Source organism: Lingula anatina, unplaced genomic scaffold, assembly GCF_051362555.1.
Source record: "Lingula anatina isolate TDL-2025a unplaced genomic scaffold, LinAna3.0 unanchor82, whole genome shotgun sequence".
Taxonomy (NCBI): Eukaryota; Metazoa; Brachiopoda; class Lingulata; order Lingulida; family Lingulidae; genus Lingula; species Lingula anatina.
The window spans coordinates 2,062,617-2,084,796 of record NW_028257603.1 but is presented as its reverse complement, the minus strand read 5'-3'; the positions used below and the strand labels follow the sequence as shown (position 1 = coordinate 2,084,796).

Genomic DNA, 22,180 nt, shown 5'->3' with positions numbered 1-22,180 from the left:
GAAGCGCTCTGTTTGCCCCTTGTTTCATGTCAGTTTGAACTTGAATGAAGTCATCGTGTTTTATACATATACATGTACGAGTAACAACTTGGACATAGCAACTATACAATATAAAGAGAAGAAGATCAAAAGAAGGTGCCAGCAGCAAGTAATTAACAAAATAATGAAATAATGCATGTTTACAATTTCCCCTTGCAATTGTCAAATTATGCGCCTTTGTGAAGGTCCCGCGAATTATCAGTGCATGCGCAGTTTGATTTTTATAGCCATTCGCTAGATCATCCGTTCTCTCCGAATAGGAACAGCAATGTAAGTAAATATTCACGTGTAATGGTGAATCATTTATGAAACGTAGGTATTAAACAGTAAGTTGCACGGAGACTCTGTTTGAGGCTAAAGAAACGGATAAATATAGTTTCAGTTTAACTGTTAAATTAATAAAGCGTTAAAGCCGATTTATCAAGAAAAGGCTATAGTCATTACTGCATCTATACTTTATACCTTACCATTAGTCTAAATATCATTAATGTGGTGTGTTTTAGAATTCTTGATTATATATATTGCGTTATTATTATTATTATTATTATTATTATTATTATTATTATTATTTGAAATATTCATTGTCACGAAGACAAAGCATAAAATCGTGGAGGAGACGGAGAGAAAATCATAAAAAAGCCTAATTTGAAACCAGACAAACTCTTTCTAGCAGACTTGTTTATCATTTTCTTTATCTCTGCCAATAAAAGCATGTCTCTGCTGTAAGTAAGGTTTTCATTTTATTTTTCTGACTTTCTTTACTGCTTTTTTATAGTTCAGTTTTTCATAATTCATGGTGTAATCATTTTTCAGGGCGACCACTAAAACCTACAACGTAATAGTCGTTGGCTATAAGGGGCAAGGGAAATCTGCAACTGTACAGAAACTATCCGATGACCGTGAGTATAATGGAAAAGATGGCAAAATTGCACACACGAAATTCAGGCTCAACGAACCTTGCTCTTGCACTGTCCATCTTATGGACACACCTGGTTTAGGCTCGCTGTCCAAAAGTGACAATAAGATATTGCGCAGAATATACAAGGAAGCTGGATCTCTGAAGCAAGTGGACTCTATATTGATTGTGTTTAAAATGGGCCGAATTAAAAATACTCAAATAGAAGCAGTAAACCAGTTACGGGGGATTTTCGGAGACAATTTCCCTAAGAAAAGTATCATTGTGTTTACATTTGCTGATGTCATAAAACATGAATACACTTCCATCGGAGAATATATCACCGATTCGCCAGAACCATTTCTGAATCTTTATTACGAATGTGGCGAACGAATATGGTGTGTAGAAAACAGTGACCGGGAAGACCGAGATACGAAACAAGAAGAGTTGATAGAGCTGATAAAATCTGTTGAAACGGTGCCGTATAAAGTTCCCGATGCTGAAACGGTAATGTTCCCCTATTCCGTTATATATATATATATATATATATATATATATATATATATATATATATATATATATATATATATATATATATATATATTAACTATATATATAATTAAAATTAATAAATAAACAAGAGATATGCAATAACCCCGACTCCGAGTTTCACGGGCATACCTTCTGGGTATGCCGATCGTCAGGATGTTTATTTGAAAATGCTTTTAATAGCCGTTTTACGTACACGGCGTGACGACGCTTACGTCGCACGCCGTGTTTGTTACTCTGTTCCACACTCACGCTTGTTATATATATATATATATATATATATATATATATATATATATATATATATATATATATATATATATTGCTTGATTACCTTTTTAGAAGTTGTTTAAGTGTTCGTAAAAAAGACATATGCATTAATTAAAGGGGGACATATAATATTAGCCAAAATAAGACACAAAATATATCGTATATATCTTGCATTGTATTCAGTATTGATTTTAAGCAAAAATTACCATTGGATAAGGCGGTGATAACGTGCGAACTGCTGTATATCATCATTCCTGAAAAAGAGACGTATAACAGGACTGGATGCGTATCTTTCCCAGCTTGTTTTTTTCAACGAACTCATGTCATGTATGTTTTGCTATAAATGAGGTAATTTGCAAAATATCAGGGAATATTCGCCTTTTTCTATGGTAGTTTCTCCATGTCTTCGACCGGCTTCCAGTAACGTAACTTGATTTTGCTACATTCCACACATACGTTTGCTAATATACTTCATAGTATATAACCGCTTCATGGCCCTGATTTAACTGACAATTCGACCTGATAGAAAAAAATGCGACTTCATCTCCACAGAAGATAAGGCCTGTGACTTAGTGCGATAATGGTAAAAAAGTGTTGGTCCTACGTTTTGAATAATGTGTACTCTAAATATTATCCAACATAGGTAAACTGTACGTTTTAATGATATTAACAAACTTGTATGACTGAATAGGATTTCTGTTGCAACTTAAGTACTATTGGGTGTATGTTTAAAAAAATCGGGCATATACAGGTTAAATTGTCTAAAAAAAAAAAAAAAAAAAAAAAAAAAAAAAAAAAACGGTGCTTTTATGGGAAGTTATGGTCAGCGTTGAAAAGGGGGATCCAAACCCTGGACCATTACAATATCTGCGCCTAATATTTGAAGATAATGGGTCAGGTAAACAAGGTCTTCTAATAATTTTTTTACGCTTAGTTTATTGAATTAAAAGTTGGTGAGAAATGGTGATTATAAATACAGTGAAAAGAACATTCCAAAAACAGGCCAACTGTTGATGCATGCTCTTTTCAAAGGCTGAATAGTAGGCTTCAGACGTCGTGCACTCAAGAGGAAGTAGGCACCAAATTTTGGTTTTCATTTGCGTACTCGGCAGTTTGATAAGTTGCGAAGCTTAAGAAGACGGGATCTGTGTGGGTTCACATTTATAACCTTCATCTATGCACTACCACACTATTATCCTGTTGTTATTCATTCATGTAAACTGATGCTTTTTGGCCTGAAACTTGACCAACCTCTGTTGGTATTTTTGGGGGAAGTGGATTACATGTAGTGCGCATAGCTTTCCACAAATTCTGAGAAAGCTGAGGGAAGCAAAAGTAAAACTATGCAAATTTAAATGAATGAGAATTATCTAAAGAAATAAGTAATTGCGTGGCATTCCAGTCACTTGTTAATTAAAATGGAAACAAATAAATGAGAAGAAATTGGTCTTGCTAGCTGTTATCCTCTCTTGTAAAATTATCAATTTTTAATGCAATAGGTTAATCAACCATATATTTCCGTAATGTGCAGTACCTACTTTACAAAAATATCATTGGTTAAAAAATTAGTGGACATTTTTCATTTTTCCTTGGCAAATATAGAATCGCTACATCCAGTTAATGTTGGATTTCAATGTAACTAAAGGAGAAGCTTTTAAAAATTCATTTATATTATTTATACAAAAACATATCAGGTTATTATAAATTATGAAGCAGGATTTTGATTTTAAAAAGGTGTTTTTTTGTGGTAATATTGGAATTTTTAGGCATGCCCTTCTATATAAAATCGCCTAAAATCCTGTTCTCTGCAAATGCGCAAGTCTTCATGCTTGTAGTCAAGTTTTAAGTGCATAATGAAATCACCATACTGCTGCATGTTTTGAGTGAATGGGCTACATTTTACTTTTGTAGGTCATTTAAGATTTCTATACACTTGAAGAAGCATATATTTACATTTCACTTATATCATAGTGTTTTCTAACAAAAAAGGGTTCTCTTGAAATGGTATTCGTGGCGGCCATATTGGATTTGGAGGCCATGTTGGAATTTTTCAAACATGCGTATACTTCCAAAGTGCGTGATGAATTCACTATTCTGCTAAATACAGTCTTAGTATTAAGTCTGTGTATATTTACCCCGTATATCATTTGAAGATTACACGTTGATTATAGCTATGGGACATACAATAGAGGGAGTGGGATAATGATACGGTCGCTAGACGATTGTTGACGGCACATAGTGACTAGCCTTATCCACTGGGTAGGCACGCCTGGGTAGGGTACTTATGTAAACAAACGGTCTCCGGTAGCGAACCATTCTTTTGTTCAAGCGGACAGTTTGCTACGGGAGACGGTTTAGTGGCACGCGGTAGCATGGGTTCCAGCCTCTTAAAGCTATAATCCTACCGCCACAACAAACAATGGTGACCTTCTGGCTGATGTATCTTGCTGTTGATTACACCTACTTACAGTTGATTGCAGCGCTCGTGCTGGCTCACAAAAACCGGCGTCATGGGGCTCACTCGTCTAAAGTATTGTGTTATTCCACCTAAGCTACTGTGATTTTGCGTTTGAATTTTGGAGGGGTTTATACGGTTCTCCATTTTTTGCCGCCCCCTTCTACTCACAGGATAGTGATTAAAACATTTCAAACGTGTAAACCGGTGTAAGACGGAAGCATAATTATTACTACCACTCACTATACATCTTAGAAGCAGGTGTTGATATGGTATTCTTACCATGTTGTTTTCTTATTTCCAACCATTCAATGATGCATTTAGCCATTCAAGAGCTACATAGTTGAAGTTTTAATTTGAAAGTGTATTTGTGGTGGTCATATTGGATTTGACGACCATTATGGTATTTTCGTATATGCCCATATATCCAAATTTGCTTAAAATTTCATTTTCTACAATTTGCCAAATTTGATGCTTGTATGTAAAAGACACAATTTCATCAAATTGCTGGACTGTTACGGCTGTATTTTTCTCAGATCAAATTCGGTCAAATTATTTTGGAGAGGCTCCATCTCTTCTGGTACTTCACCTGTGAATGATTACCATGACATGTTAAACGTTACCCTCTACCAGGGTGACAGATGGATTTCTCACAAGCTATTCACAGATATGTATTTTGATAAATAGACAGTCATTTCATTCTCTGTAATCCTGTGATGAAATCTTAAAGCTGATTGCATCGCTGGTAATTGTTTGCATAACTACTCAGACACTGCAACTTAACTGTTAATAACAGGCCCAAGCCAAGGTCCTTGACATCAATCAAGGCGATTAACTGCTCTGATTTTAATCGCTGTTTTTTTGGCCCCTTTTGAATAGCTTGTTTCTTCAGATTGAAAATAACTTAGGATTCTCCTGCAGTAGCTCCCTTCTGGGCGGGTGCAATGTCATCTGCGCTGGCAGATTTAATAGCTTCCATATGTTTATTTTTCTTTTGTTTTGCTTTTTTTAATTTTTTTTTCTTTAATTTCTACCATGGTAGACGGTAATCAAACGTGTTCCTGAAATGTGCCCTTGGCTGGCTCTTTTTTGGCCCAAACATTTTCTGCGGTGTTGCCTGCTTTTGGAAACCTGCAAATATGACGTTGGGGAGGGAGGTTACTCAGGGTATGAAACTCGTATAAATTTGAAGCCGGACAGCAGGGCTGGCAACTTTGAAATGTAGCCAGCCCTGACCAAAAGTAGCCAGTCTTGATTTAAAAAAAATTACCCGATTAAACCAATTGTAGGCAAGAACGATATTGAAACAAGGACTCTTAGTCTCAAAGTCAATTTATTCAAGTAGATTATTTGCTGTCAGCATCTGAAACGTTAAGCTCTGAACCCAAATCAGAAGTCTGATTCACTACATGCGACTGTCATAATCAGAGTCTAGTTGCATAACCCACTTGTTACAAATGACGTTTTTGCTATCAGTCTCATCACAAATTAACCAGGAAAATTCAGTTTTCCATGATGGCACAACTGATCTTTTCCTTTTGCAGGGCCAGACACTAACTTTAATGAGCACCTGTCCTTTGGACAGGTGGATAAATTTGACGTGTCCTATTTTGAATCCAATCTGTCGAACAAAACCAAATTTTTTCCATTCATACCTCTCGGTGAACTTTGTAAACATAAATATGTGTAGTCATACATGTAATGTATTTATTACCAAGATATTCAGTCAAATGAGCCTGGAAAATGCAGTGGATTTATTTACAGATAAAGTCGTTTTTTTATACTTGTGAACTCCTGAATATTTAATCTTGCATAGAAGTCTGATTTAACATGGTTTTGATCGGGGCTTTTCCCAGGGTTTGGGGTACAGGGTCCACTTATTGTAAATCTGAAATTTGATAACAGATTCACATGAAGATAAACTAAGTCCTAAAAAAAAACTATGAGCGGGAGGTGGGTGGGGGGGGGGGGGGGAGCAGTGTTATATTATTTTATTAAAATATTCAAAATTTATTATATTTAAATAAATGTCGTCAAAAATTGAAGAATATTCATTGTATAATAGTTTACTTATATAAATATCACTAATATTAAAGTTTTTAAATTGATATTAATATTAACAATTTGCTTTCTTTAGGGGTAACATGTGTTTGTTTTTTTTTTAATTTATGAATTAAATAAAATCAGTCAAAAATTCCCATTTTTCATTTAAATTCTCATATTTTTATCAATTTTCTTCCTTACATCAATATCACAATTTTGACAGCATTGCTGATTATCAAATACCAGCACTAAATTTTGAACTGTAAATAACACAGGTGGTGCTAGAGTCATTAAATAAAACATCTTACAAAATTTCAGGTTATGCAAGTAAACAACATTTCAACAAGATCTTCAGTCCCAACGTTCCAACTTCAAATGGTTGTGAGGGGATAGTGTGCAACACATTTGATTGACAGGCAGTATGTTGCCTTGACAACAAACTAGATACATCCAGTTCATCCAGTCCAATCTGGCTGTTGTACCCAGTACTTGTGTAGTTTCTATTTTAAGAACGGTCTTTATTACTAGAGCACGAAGATTTTAAAACAAATGAATATTAAGTAGTCAGCCTGTTATGTAAATAAATTTTGTCTTGTGAAGTTCTGGAAGGTGTTCACTTTCATAATTTAGCGGTAAGTTTGCTTAGACTTCGTTTTGGGACCACGTGTTTTGTACCAATGTAGGTCACTCTATTTAATGCCATCCAGGAAGAGACGAGAAGACGTTAGTATGCAACAAAAAATTCTTTTTCAAGATTTTTGTTGTTAAGTTCTAATAAAACATAACCTGTCTGTCTGACAGCCCACCCTGCAAATTCACTTTTCCGAACTTAATTTTTACCTGTGGAGCCCTGCTTTGGTGTCATCATGCACTTTATTTGACTGTCTGATAACTTTTTCTTACGTGCTGGGGCATCACATTCATTATTAAAATACTTATAGAGGGTAAAGTGCGACAGGGGTAATCCTGACTGCGGAATCTTGTATAGTCCACGCGCGTCGTGACTTAATTTTTTTATGAGAAAGACATCGTACAATTACAATTACAGATTAAAGAAGAATCAAAACTTAAACTGCGTAATTAGACGAGATCGTGTTGTTCTGAACTTGAATGACCACACGTCGTTCGTTATTTGTCTCGTAAACAAGCATATTTATGCCGCGTTTGATACTTTGTATCAGACGTTTCATAACACGGTGAAGGGTCTTTGCGCAAGGCATGACGGAGAAAAAGGTGAAACAAGCATGTATGACCTACTTTCGGTTTTCGTTCATTTGTTTCGAGTGTCGATTTCTTGAAGGGTGAGCTTCATTGTTTTCGTTTTATTTCAACCTAATCTGCTTAATATGAACGTGCATACTGACATACAATTATTTTAAAGGCCAGAAAATAGCCAGACAAACGGACTGACAACTTTTGGAAAGAGACCGCCCGGGTGATAATTGAGCCGTCCCGGGCTGCCGGACGGTCCTTATTTCGTACCCTGGACCGTTACTTGATGTTTAGCATCCCAATTAGATCTCCCTACATCTGGTCAGCTGACCGTTTCTATTCACCTAGCTTTAATATACTCGAACGAGAGTGGGAGTGACTAATGTTACTCCCCCGCCACACACACACACACACACACGCACACACACACACACACAGTATATGCAGTGGCGGATTTGGGTTGCACGCACGAAAACGAAGTAGATACTCCAGCGCAGTAGACTACTGCAATCATACTGCAAACATGCTTCAAATCTGCTTCGATGTGGGAGCTAATTAGCATATTTGAAACATGCTTCTATCATGCTGCTAATCTACTGCATTAATGCTCCTCCTCTGTACAACCTTATGTAATTTTTGAAGTAGAATTGCAGTAGGCTATGCTGCATTCCTACTGCAAATATGCTCCACACCACTACTGCGTTAATGCTTCTTTGCTACTTCGATACTACTGCATTTTCGTGCGGGTGGAGGGGGGGGGACAAGTGGGGGCGACCCTCCCTTTGATTTATGAAAAAAAAATCACACCAATGAGCCTTTCTTGAAATTAGAATATTGACTGGCTGAATCAAAGTTCCAAATGGCACCGTTCTTCCTTTAAGGGGCCGTTCAGAATAGCTGATCCGATGACTAACTAAGCCGCCCACTAAACATGGCCAACCCCATTTCAAAAGTGATTCCCGATGACCTCCCTGCCTCCCCTCGAAGCATCTATTCTTAATGGCCCCTAAAATACTATTTTTTTTCGCTGCCCTTCATTATGCCCCGAACCCCCCTCTCCAAGGCCAATTTACAAGTCACCAGAATAGGGTGCTTCATAGATGACGTTAAATAATACATATGTGAACGTTTTGGGCAAATCGAGAAATAAAAATTACTTTCACGGGATACGAAAATACGCAATGCGACCCTCAATGCAGAGCACACTATAATAATAACAATGGGTGTTAGGCATATTTCACTTTTCTGACTTAACAGCCAGTCAAGTTTTTCATGGTCTGTATTCTGTCCAGATGGTATCATGAGTATACTTCTGTCACTATGCTCTTTGCATTTCCGTAATGAAAGAGTTTCGGTTTCAGTTTTGTCACACCTTGAAAACCACCTAGAACAACCTTAGACTGCCACATTAATCTAATACAATGCAAAAAAGCCCTATCAAAAGTGGTTAAAGCATTCAAACCGAATGTCGTAAAGTCCCCACATACCCCCATAGAGAAATAGAGGACTCTAAAGTTAGAGTAAAGTCTAAGGTTGTTCTACGTGGTTTTCAAATTTATGCAACCGGTTTTAAAATCATATAGCGATTTTACGACAATCGTTTACTATCCAATCAAGGTGACAGCCGAGCGTGGATGAGCCCGCGGTCGTCCTACAAAATTTGTTCTGGGGTTAGATACTCCGAAATGCGATCTGACACACGCCTTGAAAACGGGTAGTGTGGTCCGTTATACCGGTTAATTCAGGATCCTTATGTGCCGAGTCTGGTAGTTGGGTAGGCCTGTCCTAGACAAGGTTAATGGTGTATAAGTGGTAGAAGAACAATGTATTTAATCAATGAAGTCGCCTTCTGTCATTAGGTAGTAATGCTTATCATATGAAGTGGTCATATACTATGAATAATCTTAAGAAACGTCTCTTCTTTTTTATCTAATGCCCCTATTTCACACAGACCACGAATCCCGCGAATCGCCAGGAATTGACAAATTTTAGGATTCACGAGGATTCGTGAACTTTTGCCAATTTTCTGATTTAATTCGACACGCTCTACGATTCCGTTGCGATGTAGTGTATCAGTCTATGTATTGTTTATTCGTCACGCCAGGTGTCGCATGACACCGGGTACCATGTGACTTGGTGCGGGAATCTTGAACGTAATGAAGCAGAACTCACAACAATGGCGACAAGGATGGTCACATTTTATCACGTTGAATAATTATTATTTTACGATTTTCAACAAGGTGGAGCCTTTATGCTCAAAAGAAATTGACAGTAGTTGTGAGGAAACACGGATTACACGAATGGAAAACGAAATTGGACACTTGAACTCAACATTTGAAGGACTGTGTGAAAATGTTAATAAAATGACAGAAGGATTGCAGAAATTTCAAACAGAATTTATCTCATATATGAGACGTGACAATCCATCCCTATTTGGAAGATTTAGCTTCACCCTTGACTCATGCTCAGCAAGGACACATTGAGATAAATTATCCTCATGATGCCGATGCTCATCCTGTCTCTGATACTTCAACGGAGTCTTCATCTTATGGTTTAACTGAGCGAATAAGTTCAAGTCCTGATTTTGTACCAGACCTGGGCAGCCAGTTGTCACTGACCCAAACGTGACAGCGTACCGTTATGGGTGTCAGAATTCTGATCCGAGCGGGCCACATCGACAATTCTCTGAGGATGTACCCAGATTCACCCCCACGCAAAGGTCAAGGCCAGTGGACACTCCCCTGTATAGTGACGAAAAACCGGCAACCACCTCCAACAGGTAGGTCATCCCCCATTTATAATGAGTCACACATTTTCTGCCCCCAGCCGTCCACCCTTTTCCAATCCTATGATGGAAGCACTAACTTCATTCATATTACTTAAAATTATGTTGCATTGCCGAGAGCAAGGGATGGGGAGTCAAAGAAATCTACGAAATTATGATCAATTCACTAGAAGGTAAAGCCCTTGACGAGTTTGTAAAACTATCACCTAACGAAAGGATGCACCTGTACAGTGTTGTAGATACCCTTATGAAATGTTTCGGAAAAATCGATGTGAACACTCTTGATGTGAACTCTAACGATGTGGATAATAATATTCCTGAACACGTGATTGATTTGTGGAAACGATCTAGTGAGAATCTGTTCACTGAGCAGTCTCTCAAATTAGGCAATCGTTTGATAAAATATACCAATGTTTTTTTGAAATCTGAATTTGATATCAGTCATTTTACCAAGATTAAACATATAACTGATATCAACGAAGCAAAGCCTATTAAACAAAGACTGAGACGTACACCTCTGGGTTTTGAACAAGAGGAAAAGGCTACATTAGATAAAATGTTAGCCGCTGATATTGTGCAACCCTCTCGTTTTGAATGGCCATCCCTTCCTGTTTTAGTGAGAAAGAAATACGGCACTTTGAGATTTTGCATAGATTTTCATGCTTTGAATAAAGTGGCCGTCAAGGATGTGTATCCACTACACAGATAGACGAATCCTTAGATGTTTTAGCGGGCACTCAGTATTTCAGCACTCTTGATATCATCTGTGCTTATTATCAGGTTGGAGTTGAGGAAAGCTCCCGGCCTAAAACCGCTTTTATGACCAAGTACGGTTTGTTTGAGTTTAAACGACTACCGTTTGGTTTGACTAACATCCCTTCTACTTTCATGCGAGCAGTCAATTCCGTTCTGCGTGGTTTGACGTGGAGACAAGTGATCGCTTACTTGGACGATGCTGTTGTGCTTGGGAACAGTTTTGATGATTCTATAGCCAATATTGCACTGGTGTTGGATAGATTCAAAGAAAATCGATTGAAATTAAAACCATCCAAGTGTTCATTACTCAAAAGGAGTGTTCTCTATTTGGGTAAATTGGTAGATGAGAGTGGCATAGCTCCGAACCCTGACAGTGTGAAAGCAGTTCAACGTTGGCCACGTCCGAAATGTAAGAAAGACGTGGAAAGATTCCTTGGTCTAGTTAATTACCATAGAAGTCACATAAAATGTTTTGCTGATATACTTAATGATTTGACCAAAAACAAACGTGTTTTTAATTGGACTCATGAACACGAAGTTGCATTCAATGACTTGAAACAGGCTTTGGTCCATAGTCCCGTGCTATGTTTTCCAGACAGTGATTGTTTAATTATTTTAGACACGGACGCCAGTGATACTTGTATTGGCGCTGAGCTCATACAGATGCAAAATGACGCTGAAAAGGTCATTAGTTATGGTAGTTTTGCTCTCACTCCTAGTCAACGTTATTGCACGACTAAAAAGGAGCTTTTAGCAGTAGTCCGATTTACTCGGCAGTACGGCAGTACAGTACTGGATCATGCGTTTTAAATTGCTAAATGGTGTTTTAGCAAGGTGGATGGAGGAATTGGCCCAGTGTGATTTAGAAATTCAGCACAGATCGAGTAAAAAACACAGTAATGCTGATTCGTTGTCAGGCATTCCTCTTCAGCACAAGGACTGTTATTACTATGAAGCTGGTTGTGGTGTGACAATTACCTTGTGGAGGCTGCCACCACTGTACCAGGCTTCATGAAGAGTGGGACAGATTTAACAAAGATGTCGATTACACAGGGCACCTGTCTCTAAGAAGCGTGAAAACTGTTACATCTGTCGTAAACCCACACAAGGAAAATACTGGGAATGTTGAATTGTTTGCCAAGTATACAGTAAGTCAACTCAGAGAAGCGCAATTAAAAGATCCTCACTTATTAAAGGTGATAGGTTGGATTGAGGAAAATGTAAGTCCTTCTCAAGAGGGGTTGCATCTATGCTCGACAGCTGTGAAATTTGTATGGACAAACTTCAATTTGCTGTCCATGAAAGATGGTGTTTTATATTACAACAGGTTTGATAAAGGCTCTTTTAACCCTCTTTTGGCATGACCTAAAAAATAAAAAATTAGTATGGAATGACTACCGACTGCACACTGTATGTCAATTCATGTGTAGCTCGTAAAAAAAAAAAAAAAAAAAAAAAAAAAAAAAAAAAAAAAAAAAAAAAAGCAAGCAAGCAGGAAATTCAGAGCTGAATTGCAAAATTTCCACACCGGTGCACCTTTAGAGAGGGTTCACATACAGGGTTGCTACTTAATATGGAACATTTTTTATCACTGTTATTTTTGTGTGCTGATTAAATATTTTTTGGCTTGAGTCATTAAAAATGTATGTCACTGAGTGATAATAACATCCAGTCTTCTGTTGTGAGATATTTTGGTCAATAATATTAAATCTGACATAAGATGCCATTCAAAAGAAAGGAACACCCCCAGAAAACCATATCAACCATATCAACAGTTTGATGTCAGTATAAAATTTTAGATAAGATATTAAAGAAAATGATAGCCTCTGGACAGTGATATGTTACACAGTCAAAGAACTCACTACAGTAAATCATGAAAAGTCAGTAATTGTGGGTATGACCTCCAGCAGCCGCTTGCAGAGCCCACATCCTACATGGCATACCCTGTGACACGTTTTTTAGAGTTTGGGTGGGGATATCATTCCACGCAGTGATATTTGCCTGTCGCAGTTTATCACTATTTACCGGCCGAGGACCATAGCTATTAATTCTGAGTTACTTCCGCCCACAGATTTTCAATTGGGTTGATTACCGGGGAGTTTGCAGGCCAGGGCAGTTGCTGAACCCATTGGTTTTGAAGAAAAACAATGATTCTGCGGCCTCGATGTGGGGTTGCGCAGTCGACTTGGTACACAAAGTTGTTCTTGAAGATGAATCTTACCAATCGAAGCATTGTTTGAATGTATCTGTAGGAATCCTGGATGAGGTTGCCTCCTAGAAAAAACAACTGGTTCTGGGCACCGACATGAAATGCTCCCCAAACAGAGACGTTACCATCCCCTGTTTGCACCCTAGACAGTACACAATCATTGTTTTATGCCCCTCGTACACGTCGGTGGACACGGATTCGACGATCAACCCTAAAAAATCCTTATCTGGCCTTATCACTGAAAACAACGTGATTCCAGTGTTTTGGCTGCAAAGGCACGTGGTCCACAGCCTTTTGCAGAAGTCGCTGTATATGACCTGCTTTTACCAGTGGTTTCCCTACTGGCCTTCGTGCAAAATAACCGGCTTGCAGAAATCTCTTGTTCACGTGGGACCTTGAAACGGGCGTTTGAATGACATTCTGCCTCTCTTTTCTGAGGACACTGGTTGTCTTTGTACGACCAGCACGGCATTCTCTAAGGAGAAGGCGATCCTGTCTTCTTGATGTGATACGCGGACACCATGGTCGAGGTATTGGAGTAGCTGCCCCTGTTGCAGAATTTCTTTGGAGGACTTCACAAACGGTTCCTGATAAATGTTGAATTACCTGGCAATGGCTGTCCGTTTCTGGTCATTTTCTCTGAGAGCAAGAATCCCATAGTAAGCTGCGTTGCTTTGCTGTCGAACCCTATCTTCACTAAGGTACCTGCCAAGTTTCAGAGCGATCCCTTTGTTGCTTCTCTAAACACGCTCCAAAGATTGACCAAACCCATGCGTTTTTATACAAGGGCAGACATTGCCGAAAAGACCACCCCTCACATTTCTGACCACAGAACATGCAACTGCATGCATCAATTGTTTTGAGAGTTGTGTGGTTATTAGGTAACACACCTGGCTACACATGGAGTGACACCTCAGCTTTGGATTTAAAGTAGTTAGAGAGAAATTAAATATTTTGTAGAAAATTTATTCGCCAAAAAATAATATTCCATACTAAGTGGTTACCCTGTAGATATTTTAGGAAACTTACTCCCAGTAAAGCAGGGAATGAGTACATTTTAGTTGTCGTGTGTCAGTTCACTAAATGGGTGGAAGTGTATCCATTACCGGTGTACCATGAAAATCTGACTCCCCTAAAATATGACTCCCCAGTCAGATTTTCATCATGAAAATCTGACTCCCCCTATGAAATTTTGACTCCCCCCCCCAAAAAAAAAAAAAAACAAACAAACAAACAAACAAACAAACAAACAAACAAACAAACAAACAAAAAACATCCATAAATCTCAATTAATTTGAGTAAATGACTATGATTTTGTAGTATGCATAATGGAGGACACGTTGGCACTATTTGTTAATTTGCAGGTGAAAATTTTCATGAAAAAATAAAAAAAAAAAAATTAAAGATTTATATTTTACCACCCAAGGACTCCTATATGAAAAAGCTATTTATTTGATATTTGATTATCATTCTGACATCTTTTCTTTGAGGATACTTTATGAAGAATACATTGAAAGTATTTGAAAGTTTGATGGTAAAAAATTGGGTGAAAAAAAACATGAAAAATAAGAAAAATTAAGGATGTGTATTCTAACACCCAATGACTCCCCTATAAAAAGCTATTTATTTGATATTTGATGATCATTCTGACATCTTTTCTTTTAGGATACTTCATGAAGAATATATTGAAAATATATGAAAGTTTGAATGGTAAAATACTGGGTAAAAATAAATGAAAATAATTTATGAAATTCTTCATTTTCATATGCATGGGATTTGGACTCCTATGGACTCCCATTATATTTGCTGTTGTTTTTCCCATTTTTCCCAAGGCTGAATGAAAAATGGGGATTGGTGATTTTAAAAGGATAATAAAATTAAATTGCATTCTTGTACCCGTAGGATTTTGACTTCCCTAGTCTTTCATTTATTTCCAATATAATCTTCATAAAGTAAAACTTAAGGAAAGGTGTTGAAATGATCATCAAATATTAAATAGATAGCTTTTTTAGAGGGGAGTTATTGGGTGATAAAATGCACATTTTTAATTTTCTTATTTTCATGTTTTTTTTTCTTTTTGTATTTTCACCCAATATTTTACCATCAAACTTTCAAATATTTTCAATATAATCTTCATAAAGTAAAAGTAAAGGAAAGATTTTGAAATGATCATCAAATATTAAATAGATAGCTTTTTCACAGGGGAGTCACTGGGTGATAAAATGCACATTTAAAATTTTCTTATTTTTCATGAAAATGTTCCCCTGCAAACTAAAAAAAGTGCCAATGTATCCTCCATTTTACATACTACAAGATCACAGTCATATACTCAAATAAAAAAAGATTTATGAAGTTTTGTGGAGGGGGAGTCAAATTTTCATGGGGGGGGGGGAGTCAGATTTTCATGGGAGTCAGATTTTCATGTTACACCGGATCAAAATGCAGATACAGTTAGAAAAACATTGGTGAACAATTTCATTGCTAGGTTTAGTTGTCCAACCATCATACATTCCGACATGGGTGCCAATTTAACAAGTGAATAACGTTTTCAGTTTACTGTCTATTAACACAACCCAAACTAGTCCGTACAGGTGGTGTTCAAATGGCGCTGTGAAGCGTCAGAATAGGACTATCATGCAGTGTATACGGTGTTATTTGGAAGGACAGGACAACAGTTGGGATGAGCATTTATCTTTTATTACAAGCGCAATCAGGGCGGTCCCTTACAGACAAACAGATCTGACCCCAAACATGTTGATGTTTGGAAGGGAAACTAGACAGTTCATTGATTTTACGTTTGGTTTACAATCTAACCAAATAGCTATGCCATGCAATTAAAGGAAAAGCTAGAGAGCGTTCACGAGTTGGCAAGAAAATGTCTCAGCGAGAATTTAAAGACACAAAAAGCATATTATGACGCAAACGCGAGGCAGACACAATATTGTAAGGGCGACCTAGTGTATATAGGTACAAACTTGACATTTAATATGGAATATTTCAGTTTCGAAGGTATGCCTAGGTAAAAATGCGTTCTTTTTTAATAAAAACTCCGATCTCTTATAAGATATGTGAATGGAGAAGTGTGTAGTCAGGTCTGTCGCTACCAATTAACGGTATACCGGGTTTGTTGCGCTGCTGCATTATGCAATATGCAGTGTTTTAATTGGGTAGTGCTCCTTTGGGCAGGTCAAAGCTTGGCTTTGGCAAAGCATGGTTCTGTCAAAAAAGTATCCATATGTCGGCAACTACTGCATAGAATAATTTGAAATTTTGCATACAAGTGGTCGGTTTTGCAGTGTGTAAAATGAACTATGCAGTGCTTTACAAATGTGTTAATCTGTGGCAGAATGGCGAGAAAAAGACAGACATTGCCAGACAGATAATTGCTCCAAACGGAACGGTCCGCACAGTTTTAAAGAGTAATACCCAGACTGATGTACCTACACAGAGGCCACACCCAATGTATTGAAATCTTACCACCAGGGTAAGGACCCACTGTCTTTCTGGACATGCTGTTGCAACTAAACAAAAACCACCCAGTACCTTCAGAATGATGGGTAAATTGCCACCAAAATGCATTTTCAAGGCCTTTAGCAAACACCAAACTGGTTTTAGCAGGTTAGAATACCAGTCGACCTCTGAGGAACCCACTGTAAACAGAAAAAAACATCGTTGTATGTTTCTCTAATAAACTGGGGACCTTGACCGTTTCTGGCTTGAACACTGAAACCTCGTTGCATTCTTTATTGAGGTCAGATTTCACCTGTAGTGCTCAACTTGTCAAAACAGAGTTCACAGACATCCAGATGAGGCCAATTACGAGGCGGGCGCAGCGTCTAAAGTGACTAAGGTCATTAACAGCGTCAGTATTTGGGGTGGATACCACATTGGTGCCAAAACACCAATGGAAGTAATCGACGAATACCTGAAACAGATCAAATAAAGGGATATTCTGGCAACCACTTGACTATCATTTGATACGGGGCAACTTAGGAACAATTTTACTATGCACGGTGAGATTGCCGGTTCACACAGAGTACTTTTAATAGCAGATTGCTTACCGATCCAAGGGAATGAGCAGCTACCTTGGTCATCAAAATCGCCATATTTGAACCACAAAGACAATATGTGGGTAGGGCATTGCTCGCCGAATCAATGGCCTACATGTCCTACAACAAAACTGGACCAAATTTGACAGATTTTGACCGATGCCTAGAATGTTATTCCAGATTGAACTCTAAAAACCTATCCCAAGGAATGCCTTGTCACTTGAGAGCGCTGGTAGCAGCCAGAAGAGGTCAGGCCTAACAGCGCTCGTTACTATGACTAGACACTGGGTCCTTTGTGGAGCGTGTAACTCTTTTACTAACAATAATTTGGAAAATATGTAGATCCAAAATAAATCTTCTAATGGTTGTCATATGACATAGAAAAGGCAATGTGTTTTTGTTTGCTTCTCTGGCGAATTCCATTAATGAACTGCTGTCACAATGACATCAAAGAGATAATCAAAAGTTATTAAAACACGATTTCAATCCTTATTCTCATTTATCAGTCAGCAAAATAGGAAAAAAACTAATGAAAAATTATTTGGGGAAAAATTCCATATTAATTGTCAAGTCTGTATAATAACACGTCGAAACCCGGTCGTTCAAAGATATTACAGCCTGTATGGCTCGGTCCCTTCAAAATTATTGAGGTGCTTTCTCCAATTTTGTATAAGATGAAAGCAAAAAGAAAAGTTGTGGTGGTGCACCATGATCACTTAAAGTCCTGTAAGGGAAGGGGGCCCTTAAACCCTCAAAAGCTAAATGTGTGACTCCTACTTACATGGGTGATGACCAACCACAAAGTGATAGAACTGTCAATGACACTGTTGTTACGAGAAGTGGCAGAACAGTTATAGCTCCAATACGTTATTGTTGAGAGGAAGACTCAGAACTAATGAGGTTATTATTAACAGATGTGACAGCGATATCCACTACAATACGTTATGCCAAGGACAATCTACTGAAATAATGGGATATTTTCTGTGAACTCTATTGACTTTGAGCCAAGCATTGACCATGCTTTACATACACACATTGGACATTGGTGATGAAATGTCATGTTCAATTATAATTGTGTTTTCAAATAATATATATCTAAATATAACGATATTAAGCAATTGTAAAACTGTTTGTGTTGCAGCAATAATACAGCTTATTTACATATATTATTATTTTCTGGTGGTATTCCAGGTTACATTATACTGATCCTGTATTAGCATTCAATTTTGCATTTAAACAAGTGACACAATTATGTCGTTCACTTTATCAAGGCATTCGTAAGTTGTAAATATATTTGAAGCTGTTTAGATGCACAGTAGAATTTTATGACTAAAGTGCATATGTGCCATGTTGATAATGCAGATTTAGCATAAATAGTAAAGTTCATATGTGCCGTTTATGCAGTAATGCATGTACATTTATTAAAAAAAATATGGGACTTGAAAGTATGCACTGTTTAACACAACATGTTGCCTTAGCTATAAGGAAATAATGTATTTATTTGTGCCGTTAATATGTAATGTATTTGCACAATTATTATTAACTATGCACAAAAATAGATCTCATCATCATTAACTGTGCTGATGTTATGCATATTACACATGTAACATTGTCATTTAAAGTAACGGTTGACTAAGATGCTGTTGATAAAGTGTAATCCGTATGTCTGTTAAAGTTATTTCAACGATTGTAATTGATTCAGACTTAATTTCAATTATCAGTGGTTAATATATAAGCATGCTTTGAAAAAACGATGGTAAGGAATCTAGTGTATTGGTCTATGTATTGTTTACGCGTCACGCCAGGTGTCGCATGACACCTGGTACCATGTGACTTGGCGAGGGAATCTTGAACGTAATAATGCAGAACTCACAACAGCGATACAGGTGCGATAGTGTTACAAATATTTGTGTGGTTCGGCTGGAATCGCACGAATATTGTCCAGAAATTCACTTCGATTTTTTTGGAGTTCGTGGCCAAAATTTTGAACAGCTCAAATTTGTTGCCACGAATTCCCGATTGATCAAGAATTGCAAGAACTGACTATGATTATACGAATCTGTTAAGAACTTCACGAACAGATTACGATTCAACCACGTATCCTGAAATTTGTCAATTCCTGGTAATTCGTGGGATTCGTGGTCTGTGTGAAATAGGGGCATCAAAGTTTTTGCCACAAATACCCGATTGATCAAGAATTGCAAGAACCGACTACGAATATATACGAATATGTTAAGAACTTCACGAACTGATTACGATTCAACCACGAATCCTGAAATTTGTCAATTCCTGGTGATTCGTGGTCTGTGTGAAATATGGGCATAATTGTAAATATTCCTATTTTAGGTGGATCGGTGTGAAAAATGCTGTAACTGTTGCTGTTGCCAATAGTTCACGTCCTGGTCCAATGCAACTGAACTGATGCATACAGAATAGCAACATTTTCTTTGACGCTAGGATGCATGGCACCTTCTAAATAAGGCCAATTAATAAACTGCTGTACTTCCATGGTAGTCACGTGACAGTCACATGCCTTCCACTGTAACGCTAAGTGACTGTCACTATCATTCAACGTCATATTATACTCACCAAGAAGCTTTTGATCTCCTCGATGAGTTTAATACGCCGTAAGGTGATGGTTAAATATCACGTTCTTATTTTGACATTCATGATACTTTATTATTATTATTATAATTATTTAAAATTGGAATTTTGAAACGACATTTACCGTTCCCTGGGTACTTTGGAGTGGAGACGCTTTAAGGGTCTGAATTGCTTGGCTTTTAAATATTTTGAAAACCTACCATTTCTACATAAATAGCTCTGCTTTTTAAGTTAAGTATTTCAAGTTCTGTTATCATTATACCTGTATTAAGATATATAAAATCCAGGGCTTCAAAGGTGTAATGCATGGTCACATCAGAAAAACAAACAACAAAACAAAAAAAAAAAAAAAAAAAAAAAATATATATATATATATATATATATATATATATATATATATATATATATATATATATATATATATATATATATATATATATATATATATATATATAGTTTGCACGAATATGTGTATACACTGATGTATTTGTTGTCACTAAATGTACCTCTAGATGTTTGCAGCGCCTCCGACTTCCATTTTATTGAATTGCGAGAGAGCATTCACAAAGGAAAAAAAAAACAACTTTATACTGAAACAAAGGCTGGTATGTTGCGCATACATTGCCAAACAACTCTACTACAATGTACCTGTTGTATTGTGTAGGTATACGTATAGGAACAATATCAAAGAAGGAAAATAAGTTTGTTCTGCATATCAAGCTTCAAGGAGATTTATATTATGGAATTTATATTATGTATAAACAGATATATGATACGATGAAATAGGCTACTATATGTATGACTCTTGTGCAGTGATGATAAAATATATAGCCACTGTTAGGAAATTTTCAAACTCACGATCATGACCCTCTCACAAACACGTACGCGCGCACACACACAAACACACACGCAATAAACAATTAACAAGTACTTTCATTACTTCTTGTTATACATTTATTTAATGTTTGCGAGCAATCATAATACGTTGTGTAATGTCTCAAGATGTTAAATGATCTGATTAAGAAGTAAAGTTTTTAAAAAACTTAGGTTAAAAAGTGTGTTTACCCCCAAGGATCGTCAAAATGTACTTGAGGAAGTCAACATTAAATGAGTGAAACTGGTTAATGATGTCTGCGTTGGATTTCCTCAGACCAATTTAGGTGGAAAGGCTATTAGCACGAATCTGGAAAGTAGTATTAACGCCCTTTCCACCCTTAATATGTGTGTCCGCATTTTGTGCCAGTTTTTTTTTCATTCTTTATCAAATTTGCTCTGGTCCGGATAAGTTTTATGCACACACAGAGACACACTAACGCGCACACTCAGACGCACACAGACACTCATAAACACCAACACAAACCGACACTAGTCAACTTGGAAATAAATATACTTTCTTATCATATATTAAGCTCTGTCTGTATTTAGATTATACGATTGTATTTATTGTTAATATTTATTTAACTTTGGAGGGGGGGGGGTTAGCTACAAAAGATTTCATACGAATTGAACATACTCTAATTCATTTTATGCTGCATAGAGTCAAAGGATGATTAAAAAAAGAGCTCGGGATATTCCTTTCAAAAGTAAGTGTAAGTTCTTATATGTACAAATTTATCAATAATATGTATTATTTAACTAAATGTATCGGCTGCAGTTTTATGTTTTTTTTCTAATATGTTAACATTTCAACAATGTAAAGTCTACTGATCTTTAAGTATTTATGGACTTCAAAAGTATTGTTATAAATTATATTGAAAAAAAAAAAAAAAAAAAAAAAAAAACGAAAGGCTTTGGTCACGAGCTGTGGTGTATTTATCTCGGTACTAAATTTTAGGATATACTATCCACCAATTCGTCTTTTTGTAAAACTTTCTGAACGAAATGATTACTGTTTGGGTGTATTTTTTTTCTGGACATTGCAAGGATTTGTAGTGTTAGGGTTTACAGTAATGAATGCAATCCATATTCCACTCCTTTTCACCATGTCAGGTAATTTCAAGTGCAATATATGTAATAGATAGACCCCGAGTCAGCGAGGGTTATATGGTTTATGTGGATGTCACATAACCCCCGCTGACGAGGGCTCTATCTTATTTAGACCACGGTCCATGAACGGGTTATAACGCATTCATGCGAGACGTGCGGCTATGCGAGTTACACCACGTCTGAGTTTTTGGTTCTTCACTTCCACAGTGGTCTAAGTGCAATTGCCAATCACAGTTATCAACCTTTTAGCAAACATTTTATTCGAAACCATCAACATGACTAAAACTTTGCAGTGGCTTGTTGTATTGGTGCATGGGCCTACACCACA

The 22,180-nt window shown here is 37.0% G+C and overlaps 1 protein-coding gene across 1 annotated transcript; it reads left to right on the top strand.

The window, feature by feature from the left end:
* Positions 1-68: 68 nt before the first annotated feature.
* LOC147759194 (uncharacterized) lies at positions 69-20,196 on the top strand. The gene is made up of 3 exons (XM_086998659.1): positions 69-309; positions 853-1,441; positions 19,609-20,196. Coding segments are annotated over exons 1-3 (636 nt in total). The 5' UTR covers positions 69-307; the 3' UTR covers positions 19,654-20,196.
* The last annotated feature ends 1,984 nt before the right edge of the window (positions 20,197-22,180 follow it).

What these genes read in the sequence shown, in the direction of transcription:
- LOC147759194 (XM_086998659.1), top strand. An exon ending in AAGTTCCCGATGCTGAAACG is followed by an intron (nt 1,442 to 19,608) that starts GTAATGTTCCCC and finishes TTCCTATTTTAG; the next exon opens with GTGGATCGGTGTGAAAAATG.